The sequence below is a fragment of the Pleurodeles waltl genome, chromosome 1_1 (genome assembly GCF_031143425.1).
Source record: "Pleurodeles waltl isolate 20211129_DDA chromosome 1_1, aPleWal1.hap1.20221129, whole genome shotgun sequence".
In the NCBI taxonomy this organism is placed as follows: Eukaryota; Metazoa; Chordata; class Amphibia; order Caudata; family Salamandridae; genus Pleurodeles; species Pleurodeles waltl.
The window spans coordinates 147,822,484-147,845,135 of NC_090436.1; the positions used below are offsets into that span (position 1 = coordinate 147,822,484).

Genomic DNA, 22,652 nt, shown 5'->3' on the forward strand with positions numbered 1-22,652 from the left:
TGGTATCCGGGCACATTTAGTTTCACTCACAGGGCATAAAGATATTTATGCCTTGCCAGTGAAAATGATGTGGCCAAGTGAAACATTATTTGGAGCAAATGCAGTAATAAACGCCCATTCAGACATGTTGTACTACAGTTCCAACGTCAAATCCCAATTTATGAACTGTATAGAGATGTATATTGTGGACATTCAGATGCATTTTGATCATCCTAATCCTGGACTTTCTTGCTCCCACACTATGGATGTGCTCTGCTTGGATGCTTGTTTTTTATTAATATGAATAATGAGGCACTTGGTAAAAAACAGAGTCGTCACATCCACGCGCCACACTCAACAATAGCAACCTTTAAATTGTGTTAAGTTTATTTTGGTTGGAACTGCATGGAAAGGATACCCTAAGATTGACCTGCTAGACACGATGTGCGGTTTTTTACTTTGAGAGCCTCGGGAAGGGAGCAACTTCTGTCAACCGAGGTAAAGCCATCAATTTAGGATTCCTACTTCTATTTCATTATTTCAAGCGCAGCCTCATCTTGTTTGTCCACCTTCTGTGTTTACACTAGCTTCTATCCTATCAGGAGTTTCAGATTTTCTGACGCGTTGGAAACGTGCTAGCTATTGGTCTGTTGGTAGAAAGGCGGAAGTACAGTGCAATTCAATCGCTACCCATGCATTTATTGTTATGTGTTCCGTGGCACTGTGAATCTCCACTATTTGGTTTGGCATCCGTCCCAGACAGCGCTGTTCCGCGACCCTGTCACCTGCTTGTGTGGTCTGTTTTCGGAAGGTGGCGTCATTTTGGTGAGTAGAGCAGCAAGAGGGAGTCATTCACAGAAAGAATTATCAGCATGGTTGTAAAAGTATAGTAAGAGGACAGAGATCTTTCAAAATTTGCCGCAGTTGTTATCAAAACAGAATTGAGCGACCAAACCTAAGCAACTTATAAAACTGTTCTTAGGTAGCAAATGAGTATTTATCATTCCGAAATGGCCGCTGCACTCCAAGAGCCAGATGGTCTCATGCCTTCCACATTCGCAAAGATCCCTATGAAGGGATTGGTAGCGGTTTCTGTCAGCAGCAGCCATCTTGGAGTAGATTACTTCTAACTCACCGGAACCACTAGCGGCACAAAATATTTTGTGAAGTTACAGCGTTCAATTCAACATTGCCTTGTTTTCGCTTTTTGTGTACGTTAAATGTGGTCGCTCTATTCGAGTGCTGCTTAGTAGAAAGTAAACAAATGCAAAGGCAGCAGGCTTACTACTTTTTAAGGTACTTTTAGGGTCGAGCATGCGAGTGCATTCGTCTCGCTTGCGAGACTGTTGTGTTTAGTAAAGGGATTGTAGCCCGCCTGTTGCTCACTATTTGTTGGTTTGTGTGGCACTCTTTTTTACAGCCTCGTAAAACGTCAAGACGTGTGGCATCATTTCCGTTTCTCTGTGTGGAGCACGGATCATGGCACTAATTGATTCAACTTAATTAGTACCAGCCCGCTGCTCCCAACGTGACCCAACCCCCCTCTCCCTCCCCAACCTCCGATCAAGGAAGGAGGGGAATTCCGTTGCCCCATTCTATAATGAATAGGATAGTGTTGTTTAGGGTCGAGCGTGCACACGCTCTGGCCGGTTGTAATCTGTCTGCAGGCTTTTAACCACGCCCACTCTTGCTGTTAATTCTTTGGTGTGCTTGTTTTAAATGCTTCATTTTTATTGGTGCATTTTGTGAAAGGTACCCCTTTGTGTGCTGAGTTCCCTCCCAGACGATTTAACTAAGTGAACGTTTTTGTTGGCCATCACACTACGTCACGTTTCCTCCTGTTACAGCGTGTGATGAACAGTCCTCCGGTTTCAGTTTGCCTTTCATCCCAGCCGTGATCCTCGCTAGACATTCACGCAGGGAGCCGATAACTCTTGCGCTTCCGCTCATGGCGGCCGTGGCGCTTTGAATTGACTTGCTTATGTCAACTGTTTTACTTTTCATTTTCAATTTATGTGGCAAGAAAAGTCCAGATAAGGATTTACAACGCTAATAGCTCTAAGTCGAGCAAGCGCGAGACCTATTGCATTGCAAATGCTTGTTTTATATAGTGATTGGTACCCTAAGGAGAGCGTTTAAGAGTTTACCCACCCAGGGTTGAATGGTGAGTAGTTTGAGGAAATATAATATCAGAGTTGAAGTAGGTGGGCAGACATTCTGGCCCTAGCAGATCATGAGAGTAGGGTTCATAGGGTGTAGAGGTGCAATACCCAGGGAGGCTTCATGAGTAGGGTGACCAGATGATTGCATGTTAGTGGGGCACAACATTTCCAGTTCTGAATTTTCTATTGACAAATTGATTTATTCTGGGTCTTGTGGTCTTGGATCATTTAAATTGAGCCAGTCGGATCAACACACCTTATTATAACATGTAAAAGCAAAATCCAGGAATTTGAAAAGTGGTGTCTGAGTGGCATAGAGCCATCTGATTAGCCTATTCATCAGAAGCCTGTGATGGCGAAGCAAAAGCTAGCCTCTGGGTGGTCCTGTCAGCGCGGAGGAAGAGGCGGAGAAGGGGTTAACAAGCAGAAACCTGAATGGATTGCTTACCGGTAATCTTTGGTACTCCATGTTCTAGTCTTCCTCGACCCAGTCCTCCCAGTATGAGCTCTTTTTAAACGGGCTAGAATGAGAAATATCCTAGCTAACAAGAATTTAATTAAGTTCACAGAGGCCTTCACTCTTTATTAACAGCAGCTTCAAAGTTCAAAAGGAAAAAGCACAACGACTACACATCCCATGCCCCAAGGGACAGTGTCCATAGCAACTAGCAACCAATCCACATGCAGTTCACAAGTCCTTATGTAACCATGGCTCCCCAAGTCCTTCCTTGTCACTACAGGAGGTTAAGTTCAAGCAGCTTCTAGCGGTCTTGGTATCAGATCCCAAGAGTAAAGCACACTTTGTTAAATCCGTTCCCTTATATGTAATATCCATGTTACTATTGTCCAATAACAAATCAGACCTTCAGTCACAACTGTGTAATTTAGAAACATACACCAGTAAGTCGTATATAATAAAACGATAATTCTATTTGATCGTAATGTGTTTGAGAGAACATGAAACACATTTTCCCTAATCATGTGAAAAAAATATATGATATTACCTCTTAATGTCTTTTGAGTACTTACTGTTGTCTCCAAGAATGGGTGGGTGATGTATCACCGATACATCAGGAGGGATAATCCTTACCTCTGTGTCCTTAATAGAATTGAAACTTTCCTTCTCGTTAGCTAGGAAATTTCTCATTCTATTTCAGGACCGGAGGCGAGGTTTATGCTTGTTTAAAGCTTACTCACCACAAGTGCAGACACTTCATATATAGGTTTGAAGTAAAACCTTCTGAAAGTAGATGCAGAAGACCGGTCCTCCTCCTTCATAATGTCTTCTAGTCTGCCACTTACCTGCATGGTCTTAGAAGCCATTGCCCCTCTCGTTGAATAAGCTCCAAAAACATGGGTGTTAACTCCTGCTTTTGCCATAATCCGTCTTACCCACCTGGCAATAGAGGGGGAACTGCCTTAAAGGGTTTGATGATGGCAATCAACAATTGTCTCTCCCCTGGTGGTCTGATATCTACCGTCATCTCATCATAGGCATTAAGACACCTGATCACACACTATTTGGGAGCTGCCTCAAAGGCTGGTTATGTTACTGACCTCGTATTGGATTTTGTACTTCTAGAAATAGTGAATGTAACCCCCACTGGGGTGAAGGACCTTGCTGTGACTTCCAGAGCTCTGACATCTTACAAGTCATTAGGCAAAGCAGCACAGCCAATTTTGCTGAAATCTCTTTCCTGGAGAGATATTGATTATCTTGCCATTCTGACAAAAACATAGATCAAGATTGATGTTCCACAAGCCAGAATATCTGGGTTCTGGGGGTTTGGACATCTTGATCCCTTTGAGCAACTTACATACCCTAAGGATGTTCCCCCACAGGAGCATTGTTGATGGATGGGTGGCCAGCCGATATCGCTGATCTGAAAGAGTTCACCATACAATAGACTATACCCGAACCTGCCAATTCGGCCAGGAAATTTAAGATACCTGTAACCTGGGGACCCTAAGAGATACAGGTGTCTCTCCATACACCAACAAACCCATCTGCTCCAGGCTGATCTGTATCGCTTGCTTGACCCTGGGGCCCATGTCTGTTGAATTAATTTCTCATCCTCCTTCGAAGGTCTGAAGTCTTCCCATCATCGCTGGAAATCTTCCACTCCATGAGGTCTAGATGGCCCTGCAATACAAGTAGATGTGGATGTCCCAAGGGGTCCAACAGTATCCGCAGAAATTAAAGTATGATGATCGGGCCTCCTACAGTAGTTCCGGAAGTGCAGGGAACCAAGCTTGTGTTTTCCAAAGGGGTGTTATCCGAACGATTGAGGAACTTGATGATGATTTTGAGCCATCACTCTCCCAGAAGATCGATTTGTCCAGTTGCCAATCGCTGGAATCCTTGACATACTTGGAGTTCCAAGCTGCTATTGTGTTTTGGACCCCGGCAGGTACTCTGCCATCACCGAAATCTGGTGTTGCAGGCAGTAGTGCCAGAAGTCCTTTGCAATTTCCACTGGTGCCCTTGAGCGTGTCCCGCCCAGTCAGTTTATATACTGGATCGCCAACACATTGTCCATCCTGAGCAAGTTGCAACAGGATACCCTATCCCGAGTCGGAGATCTGATCACAAACGATCCCACCAGGAGTTCCAGTCAGTTGATATGTAGGTTCAGCTCTTCCTGTGTCCATCTGTCCCCCATGGAGATCTCGCAGCACCTGGTGCCCCAGCCCTGCTGGCTGGCATCTGACTCCATGAGATCGCTCTGCCGTTCCATGTGTCCATGTGGTCTAACCACCATTGCAGCTCTATCCAAGCCTCTGAGGCCAGAGAGATCAGTTCTGAGGCCTCTCCTTAGGTGGGACGCCTTTAGACGCTGAAAGCCCTGTAGTGGAGAGGGCCTAGGAAGATGGACTGGGTAGAAGAGGATAATAAACCCACTATCCTGGCCAGTTGTCTGAGGGAAATCCTGTCCCTTCTCAGTACCTTCTTCAATTCCTTCTTGATCTTGTTTATCTTTGACTCCAGTAGGCTGGGCGTGGCCGCATTAGAGTCTATGAGAAACCGCAGGAAGTTCATGCTCTGGGCTGGTACAAGTTCTGATTTCTGTTGGTTTATGACAAAACCTACGTCTTGCAATAAGATAATAGTTGTGGTCAATTGAGACAGAAGTTGGGAGCAAAACTGATCCATCAGGAGAATATTGTCTAAGTAAATTATCAATCTGATGCCTTTCGTTCTGAGGATTTCGACTACTGGTTTGAGGAGTTCCGTGAAGCACCAAGGTGCTGACAAAAGTCTGAATCGGAGAGAGTGGAACTCAAACACCTGGTGTCTCTACATGAACTGGAGAAAGCAGCAAAGGGATGGAAAGATGGGGACCGTGATGTACGGATCCTTGAGGTCTAGCCGCACCACCCAATCTCCCTGCAACAGAAGCTCCTTGAGGATGTGAATGCTTTCCATTTTCAAATGGCGAAATATCACCCATTCGTTGAAGGCTCACAAGATTATGACCGGGAGACACCCTTTGTCCTCCTCTACTAAGAATTGGTTGCTCAAACACCCCTGAGGGTGTAATACCAGCCTGCAAATTGCCCCTTTCCTGAGGAGCTCTTGTACCTCGGCGTCGATCAAGGCCATGTCTGTTTCTGAAAAGAAGAGCAGTTTTGATTTTACCACCTGAACTGTGGATCTGGAAAATTCTATGTGAAGACCTTTTACTGTTTGTAAGACCCAAGAGTCTGACGTCACCTCTGCCCACTCGTGTGCCAATAGCCTCAGCCTTCCCCATCCCCCATTTCTTGAAGGAGAAAAAGGCTATTGCTTAACGTTGAATTCTCCTGGTGCGTTCACACTGCCATGGACATTGCAGATGTTCCTGCATTTTCCACCTCCCCTGTTGGGAAAGAACACTCCATTGCAGCAGTCGTACCATCCATTATTGCACCTTGCCTGACATCTGTTGGGGCCTTTGAAATTGGAGCGGTCGGAGGAGCAACCCCTGCCTCTTCTGGCCCCAGCAAAAACCTTTTCAGGGAAAATGTTTCTGATGCAGGTATGTGCCTTATCCAATGCCGAGAATGTAGCCACAAACTTCCCTAACTCCTTGACAAAGGGTTCCCCAAACAGGTTCCCCTGTGCGACCGCCCGTTTCAGAGTTGGACAACTTGCGTAAATTAGGGTCTATTTATATTAGCAGTGAGTGACATCTCTCTGCAGAGAGGGCACAGTTGGCGTTGCCCAGTAGACACACCGCCCTCTGAGCCCATCCTGCTATGATTTCAGTGGGGAGAGGTTTCTCCATTTGCTGAGATTGTTCAGCCAAATGGATAATCTGAGTAAGGGCCCCAGAAAGTCCAGTAGTTTACTCTGACACACCCTCCAAGAGCGGTCAATACCTTTCTTGAGATCCCTTCTGTATCTGAAAAAAGTTCACATTTTGGCGTCAACATCAGGGGTCGCTGCAACCTTGCCATCTAGTGTGGGCATTCGGCCTACAAGCCAGCATGGACCTCCTTACTAAGAGGATGGCTATTTTGCTGGCTCAGTAATCTGCAACATTTTGGTCTAGGGACCACTCGGAGACCCTAGAGTGGTAGATTCCCTCTGGTTCAAACATCTTGGACTCGTTAGAGTCCCAAAGCCGGGCGCCAAAATCTTCCAGAGTCACGGTCCTCATCAGAGGAGACATCTTCCTCCATCTCACCCTCCCCTTTCTTTGCAGGCAACCCCACATCAGGGTCAAGTTCAGGAGCAACCTCATCGATAATCTCTCCGGGCAATTCCTCCTCCTGGTAGGTTGCGTTTTTCAATGCTTGCACACTCTTACTGGAGGCTTCTCTCAAATGGTTGAAACCTTCCTGGTGCCCTGCGTCACGTTTGTGTGTCTTCTAGGGAGCAGAAATATTAAGGCCACTAGGGCCTGTCCCCGTGTCCACCAACATCCCAGCGCCATTAGAAACGTGGGCAGTCAACTTAGCCACACTTTCCTGCAGGGGAGCCAGCGCCTTGGCGACATCCTGATAAAAGAGCTTGTTGACCTCAGCAGGAAGGTGGTGTTGTGGGAGTCATTCTTCCTCGAACGCCAGGTTGGGTGAATTCTCATGGTCCCCCATAGGACGCCATGAGAAAGAGGGTGGGAGCACCCGAAAAATTAATTGCCCTGAAATAGGCAGCCCCCTCACCTGTGCTCCAAGCCAGCTGTAGGTATATATATTTATTGTACAGCCACCAGGTGGCGTCAGCGGAGGTAAGGAAATAAAGGCCTGAATGCCCAATTCCACATATCGTGATCAAGGTGTATGCAAGGGCTGGTAGGGAGAGAAGCAGGTGGATTCCCTGGTGGACCAGGAAAACCCACTGTATCTCCCTAACGCGCGTTACTGATCAGTGGCGCGCTGTGTTTTGATGTGCGCTTCACAGCCGATCGTAACACGCCTCGCAGGCACCACTGATGGCGTGAAAGAGCACCACCTAATTGACCTGTGTGGTACCAAATAACTCGTGCGGGCCATAGCCTACTATGCGAGATATGAACAACAGTGCATTGTGAAATGATCAGATACAGTACGATAAAGCGTAAACAGAGCCTGAGTGCACAAGAAAAAAAAAATCCCCCAAAACCAACACCGTTAAAGATATTAAGGAAAGTGAGGGACTTAACTGACTCAGCAGTGAAGAAAGAGGAAGGAATTGGGGAGTCATGGTTATGTATGGACTAGCAGACTGCATGTAGATTGTTTGCTAGTTGCTTTGGACACTATCCCTTGGATCATGGGATATGTAGTCTTTGTTTTTTTTTTCTTTTCTTTTGAACTTTTAATGTTAATAAAGAGTGAAGAAAGGTATGCATAATCCTCGCCTTCGGTCCTGGCATAGAGTTCACTTATACAAGTAAACTTTGAGTTTATCCCTTACTGATACAGCCGACACAGCAACTCCTTAGACTGTGGCCTATAAAGAGTCGCCTACAATTCACACTTACCTGAAATGTATTAGTATGATAATGTGCAACAACCAGTAAATGTTGATCAACATTTACTTAAACCATATATATATATATATATATTACACTTTATTTTATGACAGCCAACAAATATGTAAAAACAATAGATTACATTTCAGCCCCGCCAAGTGTCACTTATGTGGGGTTATGCTAACGCATTCTGTGAATTTTCCCACACTGCTGGGAGGACTCAGAATGCTCACGCAAACCATCATAACTACTGCGATTGGTGGGTCATATGGCAGCTTTGCACTGTATGCAGCAGCTGCACATCGTGTCTGATAATGTTCCACTCAGACCCAGGGAATTGATTTTATCTTGGATGTCCTGCCAGAGTTTTTTTTTGGTGGCCTCAGGAACATTGAGGGCTGCTCTCCCAAAAAGCTCATCATGGTGCTGACAGCATTCCTCTGTCAGCACCTCCAGCTCCCTCTCAGAAAATTTGAGTTTTCTTTTTCGTGGGGTTCCCTCCATGGCAGCTGCTGTTTGTTCTGTGTGAAGACTGGCAGTTATAAAAGGGTGTGGTCCTCCCTCCTCTCAGGTGTATTAGTAAACTTCCTGGCTGTGATGTCATCATCACGTGCCAGGAAGTGTTTCCAGAGTGTTCTGGTGTGCTTTCTGGAGTGTTCTGCTGCACCTGCAAGCAATTTTCGAGGTAATCGCAATTTGCGACATCTATTTGCTAATTGCGAGTTCGTTTTTTGCACACTCGCAAAAAGCGACCTCGCAATCTGCGGACTCGCACAATGCGTTGCGAGTCCGGCTGCGAGTCGCAAAATCGGATCGTTTTTTTTTCTGGCATTCCAAATTGCAAAATGCGAGTCGCAATTTTTATTTTTGCTACATCTGGCCCTAAGACTCTTATTCTTTTGAAAATTCATAATTTAACATGTGTATGTTGGAATTTTGTTGTTTTGGTCCTGTTTGATTTAGATAAATATTAGCTGTTTTTCTAAACTGGTGTGGTGTCCCTTTTGTAGTGTTTTCACTGTATTACTGTGTGTGTTGGTACAAATACTTTACACATTGCTTCTGAAGTTAAGCCTGTCTGCTCGTGCTAAGCTACCAATCGGGGTAAGCGGGGGTTAACTGAGTGTGATTCTCCTTTACCCTGACTAGAGTGACGGTCCTTGTTTGGACAAGGGGGTAACCAGACTGGCAACCAAAGACCCCATTTCTAACAAGGCTACACTTACTTGCTAAATGGGCATTGTATAATGTTGGAATGCAGGAAGACATTATGTTTAAATTATGCAGTAATATGCAATAAATCAAATGCTTTGTAGCACTTTAAGCAAGTATAGAAACAATTTCATGACCGCAACAACTCCTGGGTATGTAGATTATCTACCAAAGATGCAAGCACTTTGGTAGACGCTCTCGGGCTGAAGCTAGTCTGAAAGGAAGCATGTAAAATTGTTAATAATTCCCAATGGCAAATAACCTTCAGTATATCTAGGACTCTAAATGATACGAGATGTGGAGGTAAACGTTCACAGAGGTCAGAAATACTCCTGGGTGTATTAGGAGTATGTTGTTCTGAAGGAAGGCCATTTTTTACCTTCTGATATTGAATGTAGGCATTTAACTTTTTAAAGTCCAGATTTGGGTGAAAGTTGCCCAAAGGCTATGGAACAGCCGCATCAAAGAATAACATTCCTGGCTCTTTTCTTCTTTGGGAGTGCCACCACACCTTGTTGAGCAAATCCTGAATGCCCTTTATTAGTCCTTGATGCCGAAGAATATAGCCATCAGTTGGATTTGGTTGAAAAAACTCTATTGGAGTGGCTTGGATGTCGAATATTTGGCGAACCCAGGAATCTGTCACTGTTGATTGGCAGACATTTGAAACATGCAGAATTGGTCCCTCTCTCTCTCTCCCCCATACGTGTCCCTGTACAGCCATGATTTGGGGTTTGCAGGAGATATTAGGGTTGGAGTTGACAGAGAAGAGGCTACCCTGGCCACAACCCCTTCAACTAAAGGGCTGACCAGATCCTGTAGAGGTTGAAGGTTGAGGATCAAAGGCCTGACGAAAACTAAATCCTCTGCCTCTTGAAAGTGACCTTGGTTGACTAATTTATGGGGTCTTTCTGGTTGAGAGTAAAAAACCTTTAATCGATTAAAAGCTAGATTGCTTAATAAGGCTTTTAGGCAATTGTTCACATACCAGGATCACATCCAGATATGCCACCTGACCCTTATGATGGACCTGCAGCTCACAAACTATGAAATGATACATTGGATAGAAATGTAACCTCCTGTTCCATTACAGAGAGGTGGGGGAGATACAGACCTTTCTCTGCTGCATCTCTTCAGCCGAAGCCTGAAAATCACATATTAATGATTGGATGTTATTAGTTGCATAGGTGGCAAACCCTTAATGTAAAGTTAGATGTGATGATGGTACTCTCAATTTTCTTACCTGTTGCATCAGCTTGTGGATCGTCTTCTGAAATAATGCTGCCCTGGGAGGATAGGCAGGCAATCGGGGAAGTCAACCTTCACTTTTCCTGGAAATTCCCCCTGAAAGGAAGTCATTCTAAAAAGGAAACTATGAAAGCAAGGTTTCTTCACCTCCGCCCACGCTAGATAAAACTGCTCTGATAGATTTATGAAGAAAAAGTCAGACTCTTTACATCTGTTTTGGGAGACCAGTGCACCATGTGTGGTGGGGAGTTCCAGAAGGGGTCCTGGAGGGAAGCTCAAGTAATGAGGAACGTGTCTCTCCTTGTGTGATGTTGGCAATTTGAATTCCTATCGTCCGACGCCCAGGACATCTTGTTTGGGGTCAAGGGCAACAAGTTTTTATGTTTCCTTTGTCCTTGGGACAAGTAGGCCCAACCCCCTGCAGCACAAACCCATTGGCTGCCTGTTTACAGAGAGTTGAACTCTCTGCAGTTGAGGTAATGTGTTTCCAAAAGATAATGCTGTTCGAACTTGTATTTATGGTTCATTATTTGAAAGCCTTCATTATTAGGGTGCGTGCTGTAAATAAATGTTTTAAGGTCACACTTCACTACTGACGTTGGTTCCAGTACAAAAAAAAAAAACGTGTACACACATGTTTGAAAAGTTTAGGCTAAGAGGCTAAGTATAATGCTCCCAGAATGCTCTCTGATTATATGCAAATGAAGTGTCATTTAGTAAAATGTGTTGATGCATGCTAGTATTTCCCAAAAATATTTCTAATGGAAAATCAGTGTAACCATTTTCAACACGATTATGGGAAGCATGAAAATAAACAAACACTGACAAAGCCAACTGATCTGACATATTTTTATAAGTCTTTTAGTTTCATCAATGCGTGTCTTGTTTTGACATGGCTTTTGCAACACTTTATTGTTGTGGAAGCTACCAGGCCCTCAACATTGTAACAAACATGGGCAAAACCCCCCCAAAAGGTTTTTGAACTCTTAAAGCACACGCTGCCACCAGCAGCATAACAAAGGCCCCGCAGCCGCCCTCCAGGGGGCCCCGTCAGCACAGCACCTGCCCTGAGTGAGTCTGGAGAGGGTGCTCCTCCATGTTCTTTGCAAAGGGGCACCCTCCAGTTTCGTTACGTCACTGATTGCCACTGTAGTTCCTGACACTGAACAAAACTACTTTGTGTGGCAATATGCTCCTTGTGGAAGAGCAGAATGCGATCACTCACAGTAAAGCCAGCCGAAAGAGAGAGAAATAGAAGTTTAATAAAAACAAAATGTCTTTGTTAACACCAGACCTAATTAGGGACCAAGACCCACATGTAGGTAGCTTTTTGCATGTCGCAAACAGCGACTTTCGCTGTTTGCGACGTGCAAAAAGCACATTGCGATGCACAAACCCAGTTTTGCGATTCAGTAACCTGGTTACCGAATCACAAAACGGGTTTGCGACTCGCAATTAGTAAGGGGTGTTCCCTTCCTAATTGCAACTCGCAGTGCAATGTAGGATTGTTTTGTGACCGCGAACGCGGGCGCAAACCAATCGCAGTTTGCACCCATTTCAAATGGGTGCTAAAACTTTCGCAAAAGGGAAGGGATCCCCATGGAACCCCTTTCCCATTGTGAATGTCACTGTAAACATTTTTTCAGAGCAAGCAGTGGTCCTGTGGACCACTGCCTGCTCTGAAAAAATGAAACGAAAACGTTTCATTTTTCGTTTTTGTTATGCATCTCGTTTTCCTTTAAGGAAAATGGGCTGCATTACAAAAAAAAAAACAAAAAAAAACTGCTTTATTGAAAAGCAGTCACAGACATGGTGGTCTGCTGTCTCCAGCAGGCCACCATTCGTGAGGGGGTCGCAAATTGCGACCCACCTCATGATTATTCATGATGTGGGCATTTGCGAAGCCCTTGCGAATCACAGATGGTGTCAAGGACACCATCCTACATTCGGATTTGCAACTCGCAATTTGCAGGTCACAAATCTGAACCTACCTACTTGTGGCCCCAAATTCTTAAAGAAAGTCACAAAAGTGCACCCATGGTATATGTCGTACCCCTATAAAATATTTGTGAACTGTATTTTAGCGTGGGTAAATACGATGTGTAGATTTGCTCATGTGAAAATCTATTGAGCATTTGCAAGTTCATTTTCCCTCCAGCCACTTTCTTCCCAACCCTGGAAGAAGTTCTAATTCTGCCATTGTCAGGAGTAAATGTCCAACCTTTCTTATTATGGGAAAATATTAGAGAGAAGCTGGTAAAAATCTTTAAAATATGCAGGTTAGTAGGTTTGCAGACTCAAAGGCATTCCAGCCCTGGAACTATTGCTTACTGCTTCCTCCAGCCCCAGTATGCAGATCTGCAGAAAGGTGGCAAAATAAGGAAATTGCTACAGTAGGGATTGAAACTCCAAGTATTCAAGCCCTACTATGGTAGTAGCCCTGGCATAATCAGAGAGGCTATTAATTGCTGCCATAATTTGTCGCCACACTACATGGCACCAAAGGGACAAGTAGATCTTTTAACAGGACAAGTAGATTTGAGAAGCAACCTGTCCCCTGGACAAGTAGATATTTTAATAAATTCCACACCCCTGGCTTCGAATGAGGCTCAGTCCTGGACGTGAGGGCGATATATCAAAACTGAAATAGATCCCAACATATATTGGATGTTACTCAGGAGGACAGCACTCTCTGTCATGGTCCACTCAGTAAAATGTGGAACGGTGGGATAGTTATGGGCCTCGAATCAAACAGACCTGCATTGCAGTCTTGGTTCTTCTATTTGACCAAATTGATCTTTAGCAACTTTTTCTCTGTATGCCTTTGTCCCTTTATAAGCCATAATCTGTTAACTTAGAAGGAATCTCGATATCGGAAATGAGCATTAAGGACACGTTCCCAGGAGGGGTTGGCAGCATCATTTTAATTCAGAGATGATTATCATTCTCTCATAATTGCATGGCTAAATGGAGGTAGAAGGTGGTAATGACCACCGTTGTCCCTGATTAATGAAACACCAATAACAATCTATGCGGACTCAAGTTATTACATTATCACAGTGAATAACAATGGGATGAGTTCCTATGAGATTTGAGTGATGCAATGCCACAAAGGTGTGTTTTTGACAAGTAAAAACCCCTTTCATTTGCCTTAAAGGCCTATAAAAAGCATTTCCCCCTCGAAATCAGTGAACGTTTGTGCTCATCATTTTTATAGTTTATATCTCACTATGTACATTTTTATCTTTTTAGATAATTTATTCACAAGGTAAAGATGACAATGGATGTGACCTTCTTGGGTACAGGATCAGCCTATCCAGGGCCATCTAGAGGAGCATCTGCTTTAGTTCTTAGGAACGAGGGGGAATGTTGGCTGTTCGATTGTGGAGAGGGGACTCAGACACAGTTCATGAGAAGCAACCTTAAAGCAGGTCAGTGAAGTCTTCATTTGCTGTCTCCTTGGAATAATATTTATTTTCTGCCATAATGGTGTTTAGGTCTATTCCTTGATAATGTTAAGCCTCCTATAGATATTGAAATAACCAGCATAGAAATGTTCAGTAAATGGTTGTCTAGTGACTGTATTTGCTACATATAAATTTGAAAACAGAAAAAAATTGGATGGCTGTTGTTTTTTCACTGTTCTTCTATACAGGGATTACAATCATACTATTATTATTACACCTGTATTTCAATGCTATCAGCATTTGCATAATGTCATCTATCACACATATGGCATGATAATGTTTTCTTTAACTGGGCTCGCTTATCATGCTGTTCTAAATTTTCTTTTATACATATGCAATATGTAATTGACTGGTATTTCTAAATTTACTTTTAGGAAGAATAACTAAAATCTTCATAACACATCTGCATGGGGACCACTTGTTTGGGCTTCCTGGCCTTCTTTGCACAGTTAGTCTACAGAGCAGTACAACAACTGACAAACAGCCAGTAGATATCTATGGACCAGTAGGACTACGCAATTTCATCTGGAGCAGTCTGCAGATCTCCCACTCTCAACTGGTCTTCTCTTATAAAGTCCATGAACTAGTTCCTTCGGCAGATCAGTGTCCTGCAGAGGAATTTAAGGACTTGTCACTGCAAAATGGACAGGAAGATTCCTCCAAAGAAGTACAGGGAAGGACCATTCACATGGATCCCACAGAAGACTGTTACATGTTGATTGATGATGAGCAGTTCATCGTGCGAGCTTTCAGACTGTTTCACCGCATACCTTCCTTTGGATTTGTAGTTGAAGAAAGAGCACGTTCTGGAAAACTGAATGTACAGAAACTTAAGGAGTTTGGTAGGTACATGTATTTTTCAATCTGTGTTACTCCCTGGTGTTACTAGTCTCTGTCGAGAGGATTATTCTTTGAAAACCAATTTGTTTATTTCCAGAAATAATCTTATGTTAAAGTCATGTCAGTCATCCAACTCTGGCTTCACCAACCTGTCAAAGGTCATACACAAACTCAGCAGTTGAAGTATGCTTGTCCACGGTTCCAAATAGGTCCGTGTCCACCGCACACACACACACAACAAAACAGTCACTGCCATAGGCAAGACCTGATTGTCTAATGACAAAGACAGTTGCTTTTTATACTGAGTTTGCTTTGTATTGTTATAACTGTTTCTATTAGCCCATGTTAATTGAATGTAGAAGACTGACGTACTGCTTACCACAAGTTCTGGTCAGAGCCACTGGAGTTATGCGTTTGTGCGGCTGTGTTTTTTTTTTTCCCGCACAATTATAGATTTGTCCCATTTACCACATAATCTATCATCTCCTGCATAATCTGCAGATTGTAACAAAAAACAGTGTTCGAAAGTTACTCAAGGCGCAGCTACACATGTTGTTGAGCAGTAGAGAACACCCTTTGCAAAGATTGACTGGTCACCTTTCGGTTCTTATTACTATATACGGGTGTTACACTGGCACTTATGAGATTCAACCAATGCCCAGGCAGAGTTAACAGGTGTTAAAAATGAAAATATAATGAAGTATTACTTCTTAAAATGTGCAAAATTACGCTGTATAATTTGCATTTTCTTGCAGTGTAATGTACTTAACCCTGCTGCATAATTTGGCCCTTCCTTGCCACATAATTCCAGTAGCCCTGGTTCTGGTACAGCATATTATGTAGGCACAAAATAACATGTACTTAATACCAAATTCACAAAAGGAGGATTCATAAAGTCACAGTTCCACTTCCATTATTAACTCTTAAATTTCCAGTTGATTTCCAACTTTTATGATATTACAAAGAAGCTCAGGGGTATCCAGAAAATCTATGAGAGATGTGGATGACAGGAGTAGTCCTAACATCACAAAATGTACGCTGGTTGAGTTTGTCCCAGATGAAAAATCTGCTTGAGCCTAAATTATGCAGAAAGGTGCATTTGTATATTTAATTTTTTTCTCCATATTGTGTGAAATTCCTTCTTCTACAACACTTTAGGTCTAGAGTGATGTTTTACTCAATTCCCGATCCTGAAACTTACATTTGTCTTTTTTTTCTAGTGGAATACATGTACATAAATCCTAAGTAAACTACATTGATTTAAAATTCTCTTGTCCAGAAAAAACTTGTCTTATAATGATGCAATGTCTTGTTGGAACTGTCAGCCCATGATCCTAGAGCAAAATTGAAAAGAAGGCTCATTCAAAGTGAATCTTCAAACTCTTTACTGAATACTTGTAACATGCCAGGCAGCAAATTCTGTATTTGATGTTGTTAGTACTTTCCCTGGCCCATTCCAAAACCCTAGAAAGTCAATACCATAGACATTCGATGACACAACACATCACCCACCATCCAGTCTACAATGGATGGTCCTAAGAACAATGCCCTGAAAGCGTTGCCGAGGAGGAAGCATATATATATATATATATATATATATATATATATCAATAAATAATGTTTGAGACTCATTGTTAAGGAGGCAATTTTTTTTCTTATACTAACTTGTTTCCTTTGGCATTTCCACTACTTAGTTCTCTACACGTTCTTGTCACAGTCGTTCATAGACGTATCTCTTCATTCACTTGGGAACCAAAGACAATTTGGTTCTGCTTCACAACAGAATCACTTGCATCCACTACACACCTTGCTCTTATTAAACATCTACAAACTCCCTCTTCTATGTTATCTTGAATTAATGACTGTCTTTTTCTCAAGCAATTCCACATTCTTTACTTCTTGTGAAGTATAACCTTGTGCTGTGTTATCACTCAACAGAATTAACTGAAATGTAGCTCTTAATGTGTGCTGCTGCAGTATATGCTTGACGGACTCCATGGTACTCTCACTTTCTCAGATGGATGACTCCTGAAGTTTATCCTTATTAAGTTATATCATTTATGATGTGTTCCAAGTTCTCTCTCTCTCTCGCGTGTTGTTATTCTCTGGTGCAGGAGCACTATATAAACTTTTAATAACTACTGTCAGCAAATCATTTGTGAGTATCTAAAAGTGAACATGTTTGTGTGTGGTCACTGCATTTTCAGAGCCATTACCCCTGGAGCTCAGTGTCTCTCCCTTACACAAGAGTGGGAAATCTGCCATAACGGCATGTTTTCTACCATAACAGCTGCAATTTGTGATTGCAGAATTAATCAAATACTGTTTATGATCCAGGATGTGGAATGTAGGACTGCAGATCATTTATTTGTTTCACACCTAAACACTATTTGGTGGCAAAAATGTTTTTTTAAAGAATTAGGCTGTAAATGTGTTGTTCCTGGGGGAATAGTCTTTCTTGCTTTTGCTTGTCAAATACCTCATTTAAATTGCCCTTTTTTGTAACAAACAGTTGCTATATGAATTTCTAGTATTGCCCAATGTTTATTCATTTTAGATATGGTCTGCCTGAAATGCATTATTTCCAAAGCATTTCATTCTAGCTGCTGAAACCTTATCTTAAACCCTATGAAAACAAGAGACAATTTCAGATTTATCACAGCTATAATAGTTCTTTCAAAAATAAAAACCGATATACATCCTAAACTTCCAAGTGAAAATAACACTAGCAATAACAAACTAATAATGACTTCACTTGCAATATCTTTTGTCTCTTGGTAATGATAGGAGCAGAAAAATCTAGTATTAAAAAAAAATAAAAAAAATACACAATGGGCAACTTACAACATATCACATAGTCAGCCAACCTTGTATTCTGAAAAAGTACCATTTTTATCTACTCAAGAACAGAGAACTATCCCCTCTCTATGAAGAAGCAAGGCTTTGGGATGTTGGGTGTCTCAGTCGAAGAGAAACCAGCGTCCGATTAGAAAACGTCACAACACTTTGCGCTTCTGTTAGTCATGCTCCACATTCACTTGTTCAGTTTTTGTTGGTCTGGGTATGCACACCTTTTGATATCTCTAAGACCTTGTGTTACCAGTTCTTTGGAAAACAACAATATGAAGTACAGAGTGAGTGTGGGTTTTGTCAGCCTCTTTCAGTCATTGGTTTCATGTGATTTGCCTTTGGTTGGATGGCGGTTCATCAAGCCAATGTTATTTTGAGAATGGTTACATTGTCCCGTTTGTGTTCCCCTTAGGTTTTAGTGATGGGACTATCAAATAATCCTGTTGTCCGACTGTAGATGCAACATGCAGTTTGAGAACCAGTACCAGTGTGTGTTCTTTGATGTATTTACTTTGCTGACACACCATTTTAATAGCTGTTCACAGCTTTTTCTTTATAATGTGCTTGCTCCTAGGATTCCGCAGCTTTCCATCAAAACACAGTGCTGTGCACTGAATAGTCATGTATGTTCATTTTGCCATGATGGTAACATATTTATACATTCTTTTGTTCACAGACTTAAGGCATGCACTTAGACTTTCTTAAAGATGCAACACCAGCTTAAATACAGCCATAGCCAAAGATCAGGACTACATGAACTAAACAGTTCTGTAACATTTCCTCTCATATTTAGGTTTTTACCACAGTGGTCACATAATCCACTATCAAATGCATATTTTTAATTTAAAAAAAGCGTATTTCTAGGTCAGACAGATCAAAAGTTATTAAGATTAAAAGTGCCTCAAATAGTGCCATACCTTTGCACGCTCTCTGTAAATGTTAAGTGGCCACCTAGTGAAAGCTGTATTTAGGCGTTAAACTGGTACTAATAAGGTGATACTTTTGCCCACTCAATATTAATAATGTGAACATGACAAAATAGTGAAATAATACTGCTACAAAATGGCCCCCTGCACTGTTTCCACCAACGTTTTCACGGTGGGGTGCCTGACATGAAAAGGCTGGCGGAAACTGGACTTGCGATCAGTGTGGTGGCGCTGAACTCAGCACTACCATGGCTGACCATGACTCCGACTGCCGTGAGGCCGACGGGAACCATGTTCCTGGCGTGCACAGCAGTCCCCTGGCGGTCTGACCGGCAGGGTCATAATGTGGCGGTCGGACCGCTTCGAGTGCGCAAGTCGGACCTCTACTGCAGTATTGGCGGTCTTAGGACGGCCAGTGTCATGATGAGGCTGTAAGTTTTTGTCTCAAAAAACGTGGCAATTTATTTGTGCAAGTATAATATGTACACATGGAAGCAAATCCGTATATGGACTCCTAAGTGCTATTAAACTAAAATTGTTTTTCCATGCACTTTGGGCATATTATTAATAAGAAAATAGTATTCCTTTTAACTGAGTTATCTAGGAAAAATGGTTTCATTTATTTTTCGAGACAATAAATTAATTTAAAATTTACAATATATATATTTTTTTATTATGTTGGTAAGTAGATTTGATTATCAGTGCCTTGATTCCTTTACGTGTGATTATTTGCTTTACAAATCTGCATACTATAACATAATACCTCTAACCATGTTACTTTTTTGCTTGTGTTCTCGTTATAAATTTCACTTTCCTAAAAGTCACTTTTCTGAACATAAAGCAGGTGCTCCTGAGTAAATATTGCAGATCACTAGCTGCTTCTTTGTCTCGAACTATTGATGCTTAAGATAAAAACAACGTATGCGTGATTAGGAAGCTTATATCTAGTTTATAGTAGAGCAGTGGTTCCCAAGCTTTTGACTTCTGGGGACCCCCACTTTATCGTTAGTGGAAACCGGGGACCCCCACTGAATCATTATTTGAACCTGTGGACCCCCCACTGAGAATTATTGGAAGCCGGAGACCTAATCTGTTAATATTATTTAATTTTCTAAGCAGTTGCGGACCCCCTGAGGAGGCTTCGCGGACCACCAGGTGTCCCCGGACCACAGGTTGGGAACCACTGTAGTAGAGGGTTCATAGCTTTTTCCCCCCTCAAACTATTCATTAACAACCAATCCTGGGTTGTTTTTTTTAGAAACAAACTAAAAATCATAATTGAGTAGATCCAATTCCTCTCATTCCATTTCACCTTTTCTACACTTCTGCTCCACAACAGCTTCCCATTCAGTATCTCGGAATGATTGCGTTTGCAGCATCAACTCACTAAGTTACAGTGCAATATATTTCTAAAAAGCAAGATGTTTCTACCATGCAGCCTTTGTGAAATATGTATTGAGGTAATAATCAGATGCTTATCAATCTTTTGTGTCTAGGTATCCAACCAGGACCCATATACGGAAAACTTAAAAACGGATCCTCTGTGGTTTTAGAAAATGGAGTAACTATCACACCATTGGATGTTTTAGACGTCCCCATTCCTGGAAGAAAGGTTTGTATTTTAGGTGACTGTTCAGGCGTTGTTGGAGCTGGTGGAGTGAAACTGTGCAGTGGAGCGGATCTGCTAGTACATGAAGCAACATTGGACGATAGTCAGATGGAGAAAGCAAGAGAGCATGGCCACAGCACACCACGGGTCGCAGCAGAGTTTGCAAAGCTTTGTGGAGTTAAACATTTGGTTCTGACACATTTTAGCCAGAGGTATAAGCCTCCTGACCTGATTGGAGAAGGAGACGATGATATTACTGAACTGAAAAGACAAGCCGAATTGGTTGTAAATCTTCAAGAAGTGACATTAGCTGAAGATTTTATGACAATTGTGATTCCTTATAAAAAGCAGAAGTAATGTGAATGTAAACTATTTCAAGCTTCTCAAGACCCCCTAGAACATAAATGAGATTTTTGTGCTTGACATGTTCGATAGCAGCGTTACAGTCTTTCTTATGCATCACCAAACATACACTTAAAGCTATCCTGGTTCTCCTAAAATCTCTGTGTGGCTCGCCCTATAAAGAAAGCACTTAAGTCTCCCATAAGTTTCAGTTTCAATGTGTGGGAGAGTCAGAAGGGCAATTGGTCCATGGCTTGGACTCTTTAGCGACACCAACAAAGTCTGTGTTTTATGTACTGTCTCAGCAGCAAGCTATACCCGCCGTCTAGAGTGTAACATGCCATAGTGTGCTGCAGTAGGCAAATACACTTTTGCCTGACAACACACTTGCCCTGTTCCCATTGATTGTTTATCACAGTTGCATTTGTAAAATTATGGAGTATCGAAAAACGTAATGCCAGTGTGTCCAAATATTAGTAGAGAAAGAATGCTTTTCTTGTGAGTAGGAGAAATTCGTCTTAATTATGGGGAAAAAACACTCAAAATAGTTTGTGAAAGAGATTTCGGCAGTAGATGCATAATAACTGATTCTAGTAGGCAGTACAACAACTGTTTTAGTGTTGAAATACATTATGAATCAGTTTAAAGGCCTAATTATGAGTTTAGCCCACCACTGGACCGCCAAACTCGCGGGGACGATGCCACAGCCATGGCCGTGCCACACCCCGCCTCCCCAAGCGTATTACAATGTTCCTGCCGGGCTGACATTGTAATACGCGTCCTGCGGGACTGACCGGCGGGAACAGTGCTACGCTATTGGCCTCAGCTCCTTTAAGGGAGCCAAGGCCAATATCATAGCAAACAGCACCCTTGGAACGCGCTTTGTATGCAAAGCAAATAGTGCGCATTCCAAGGGTGCTGGGCGGGGAAGTACCGCCAGCCTTTCCATGGCATGGTGAACAACACGAAAAAGCTGGTGGTAAGGTGACATGTAATCAGCCAGGTGGCGCTTAGTTCAGCACCGCCCTGGCTGAGTACAACTCAGACCGTTGTCACCCTGTCGAGAACAATGTTCCTGGCGGGAAAGGCGATCTCCTGGCGGGTCCGTCCACCAGGGTTGTAATGTGGCAGTCAGACCGCCACATCCTTGGTCCACCACCCTCTTAATGAAGCTCAAAGTGTCCATATTTTTTTAATGAATTTTCAAATGTTTGCATTTGAGAAATAGGCATTGTGTGCCTCCATAACTACGAAATGTACATCTTGTTATCTTTTAGTGAGAGAAAACCTTTAGAAGTGTCTGCAAAGAAGTGTGATACATGTATTAAAACTTGCAGCTTATTTTTTCCTAATATTAATTTTAAAATGTAGAGTGGAGCCAGTTCCACATTTGGTGTCTTATTGGAAAAAAAACTATGTTAAAAAGCTATGTCCGTTCCTTATGCCAGTTTTTTTATTCTGTCAGTATAATTTTTTGATATCATTGTGCTATATTTTGTAGTATTGTATCGTTGTAAGTGCACTTTTTGTGCTGATATATTAGGTATACTACCTGTCCCCGCACTGAAATATTAGCTAATTTTAAATTAAATACATTAAAACAGTGGTATTTTCTCCTAAACATAATTCACTGATGAATGATTGGGTTCATATTGCTTCTGCTGCACACTAAACAAGATATTGACATTCATCAAAACCCTCTTTTTGCCATGTAATAGAAAGTTTTTGGGAATTATTGAAAACCTAATTTCTAAAGAATGTGTAGAGAATGTAAGTTTTAGAGTTCAGTTGTCATTGGAAAATGGATGGGATAATACGTAAAATATGTAAATGCCTTTTTTTGCTCTCCGACATAGATATTGGAATACCAGTAGATCTATGATCCTACAGTAAATAGGTTTTAAAGAGAAGGAAGTAAGGTGAAAAGTACATCTGCAGATTAACAATAAAAAAGGAATTGGGAAGCATCCTAAAGATACTGGGGTGAAGGGGACACTGCAAGCCAGGAAGCTGTAGGGGAGGAATAGTCACTACGACTCGGGAAGAAACCAAGAAATCAAGCAGATAGTGAGTACCCA

General features: G+C 42.3%; 1 protein-coding gene across 1 annotated transcript; it reads left to right on the top strand.

The window, feature by feature from the left end:
* The first annotated feature begins 642 nt into the window (after positions 1-642).
* On the top strand, positions 643-22,179 carry ELAC1 (elaC ribonuclease Z 1). Its single transcript, XM_069219367.1, has 4 exons — positions 643-804; positions 13,793-13,971; positions 14,382-14,849; positions 20,120-22,179. The coding sequence occupies exons 2-4, from the start codon at positions 13,815-13,817 to the stop codon at positions 20,587-20,589; spliced, it is 1,095 nt and encodes a 364-aa protein (XP_069075468.1). The 5' UTR covers positions 643-804; positions 13,793-13,814; the 3' UTR covers positions 20,590-22,179.
* Positions 22,180-22,652: the final 473 nt, after the last annotated feature.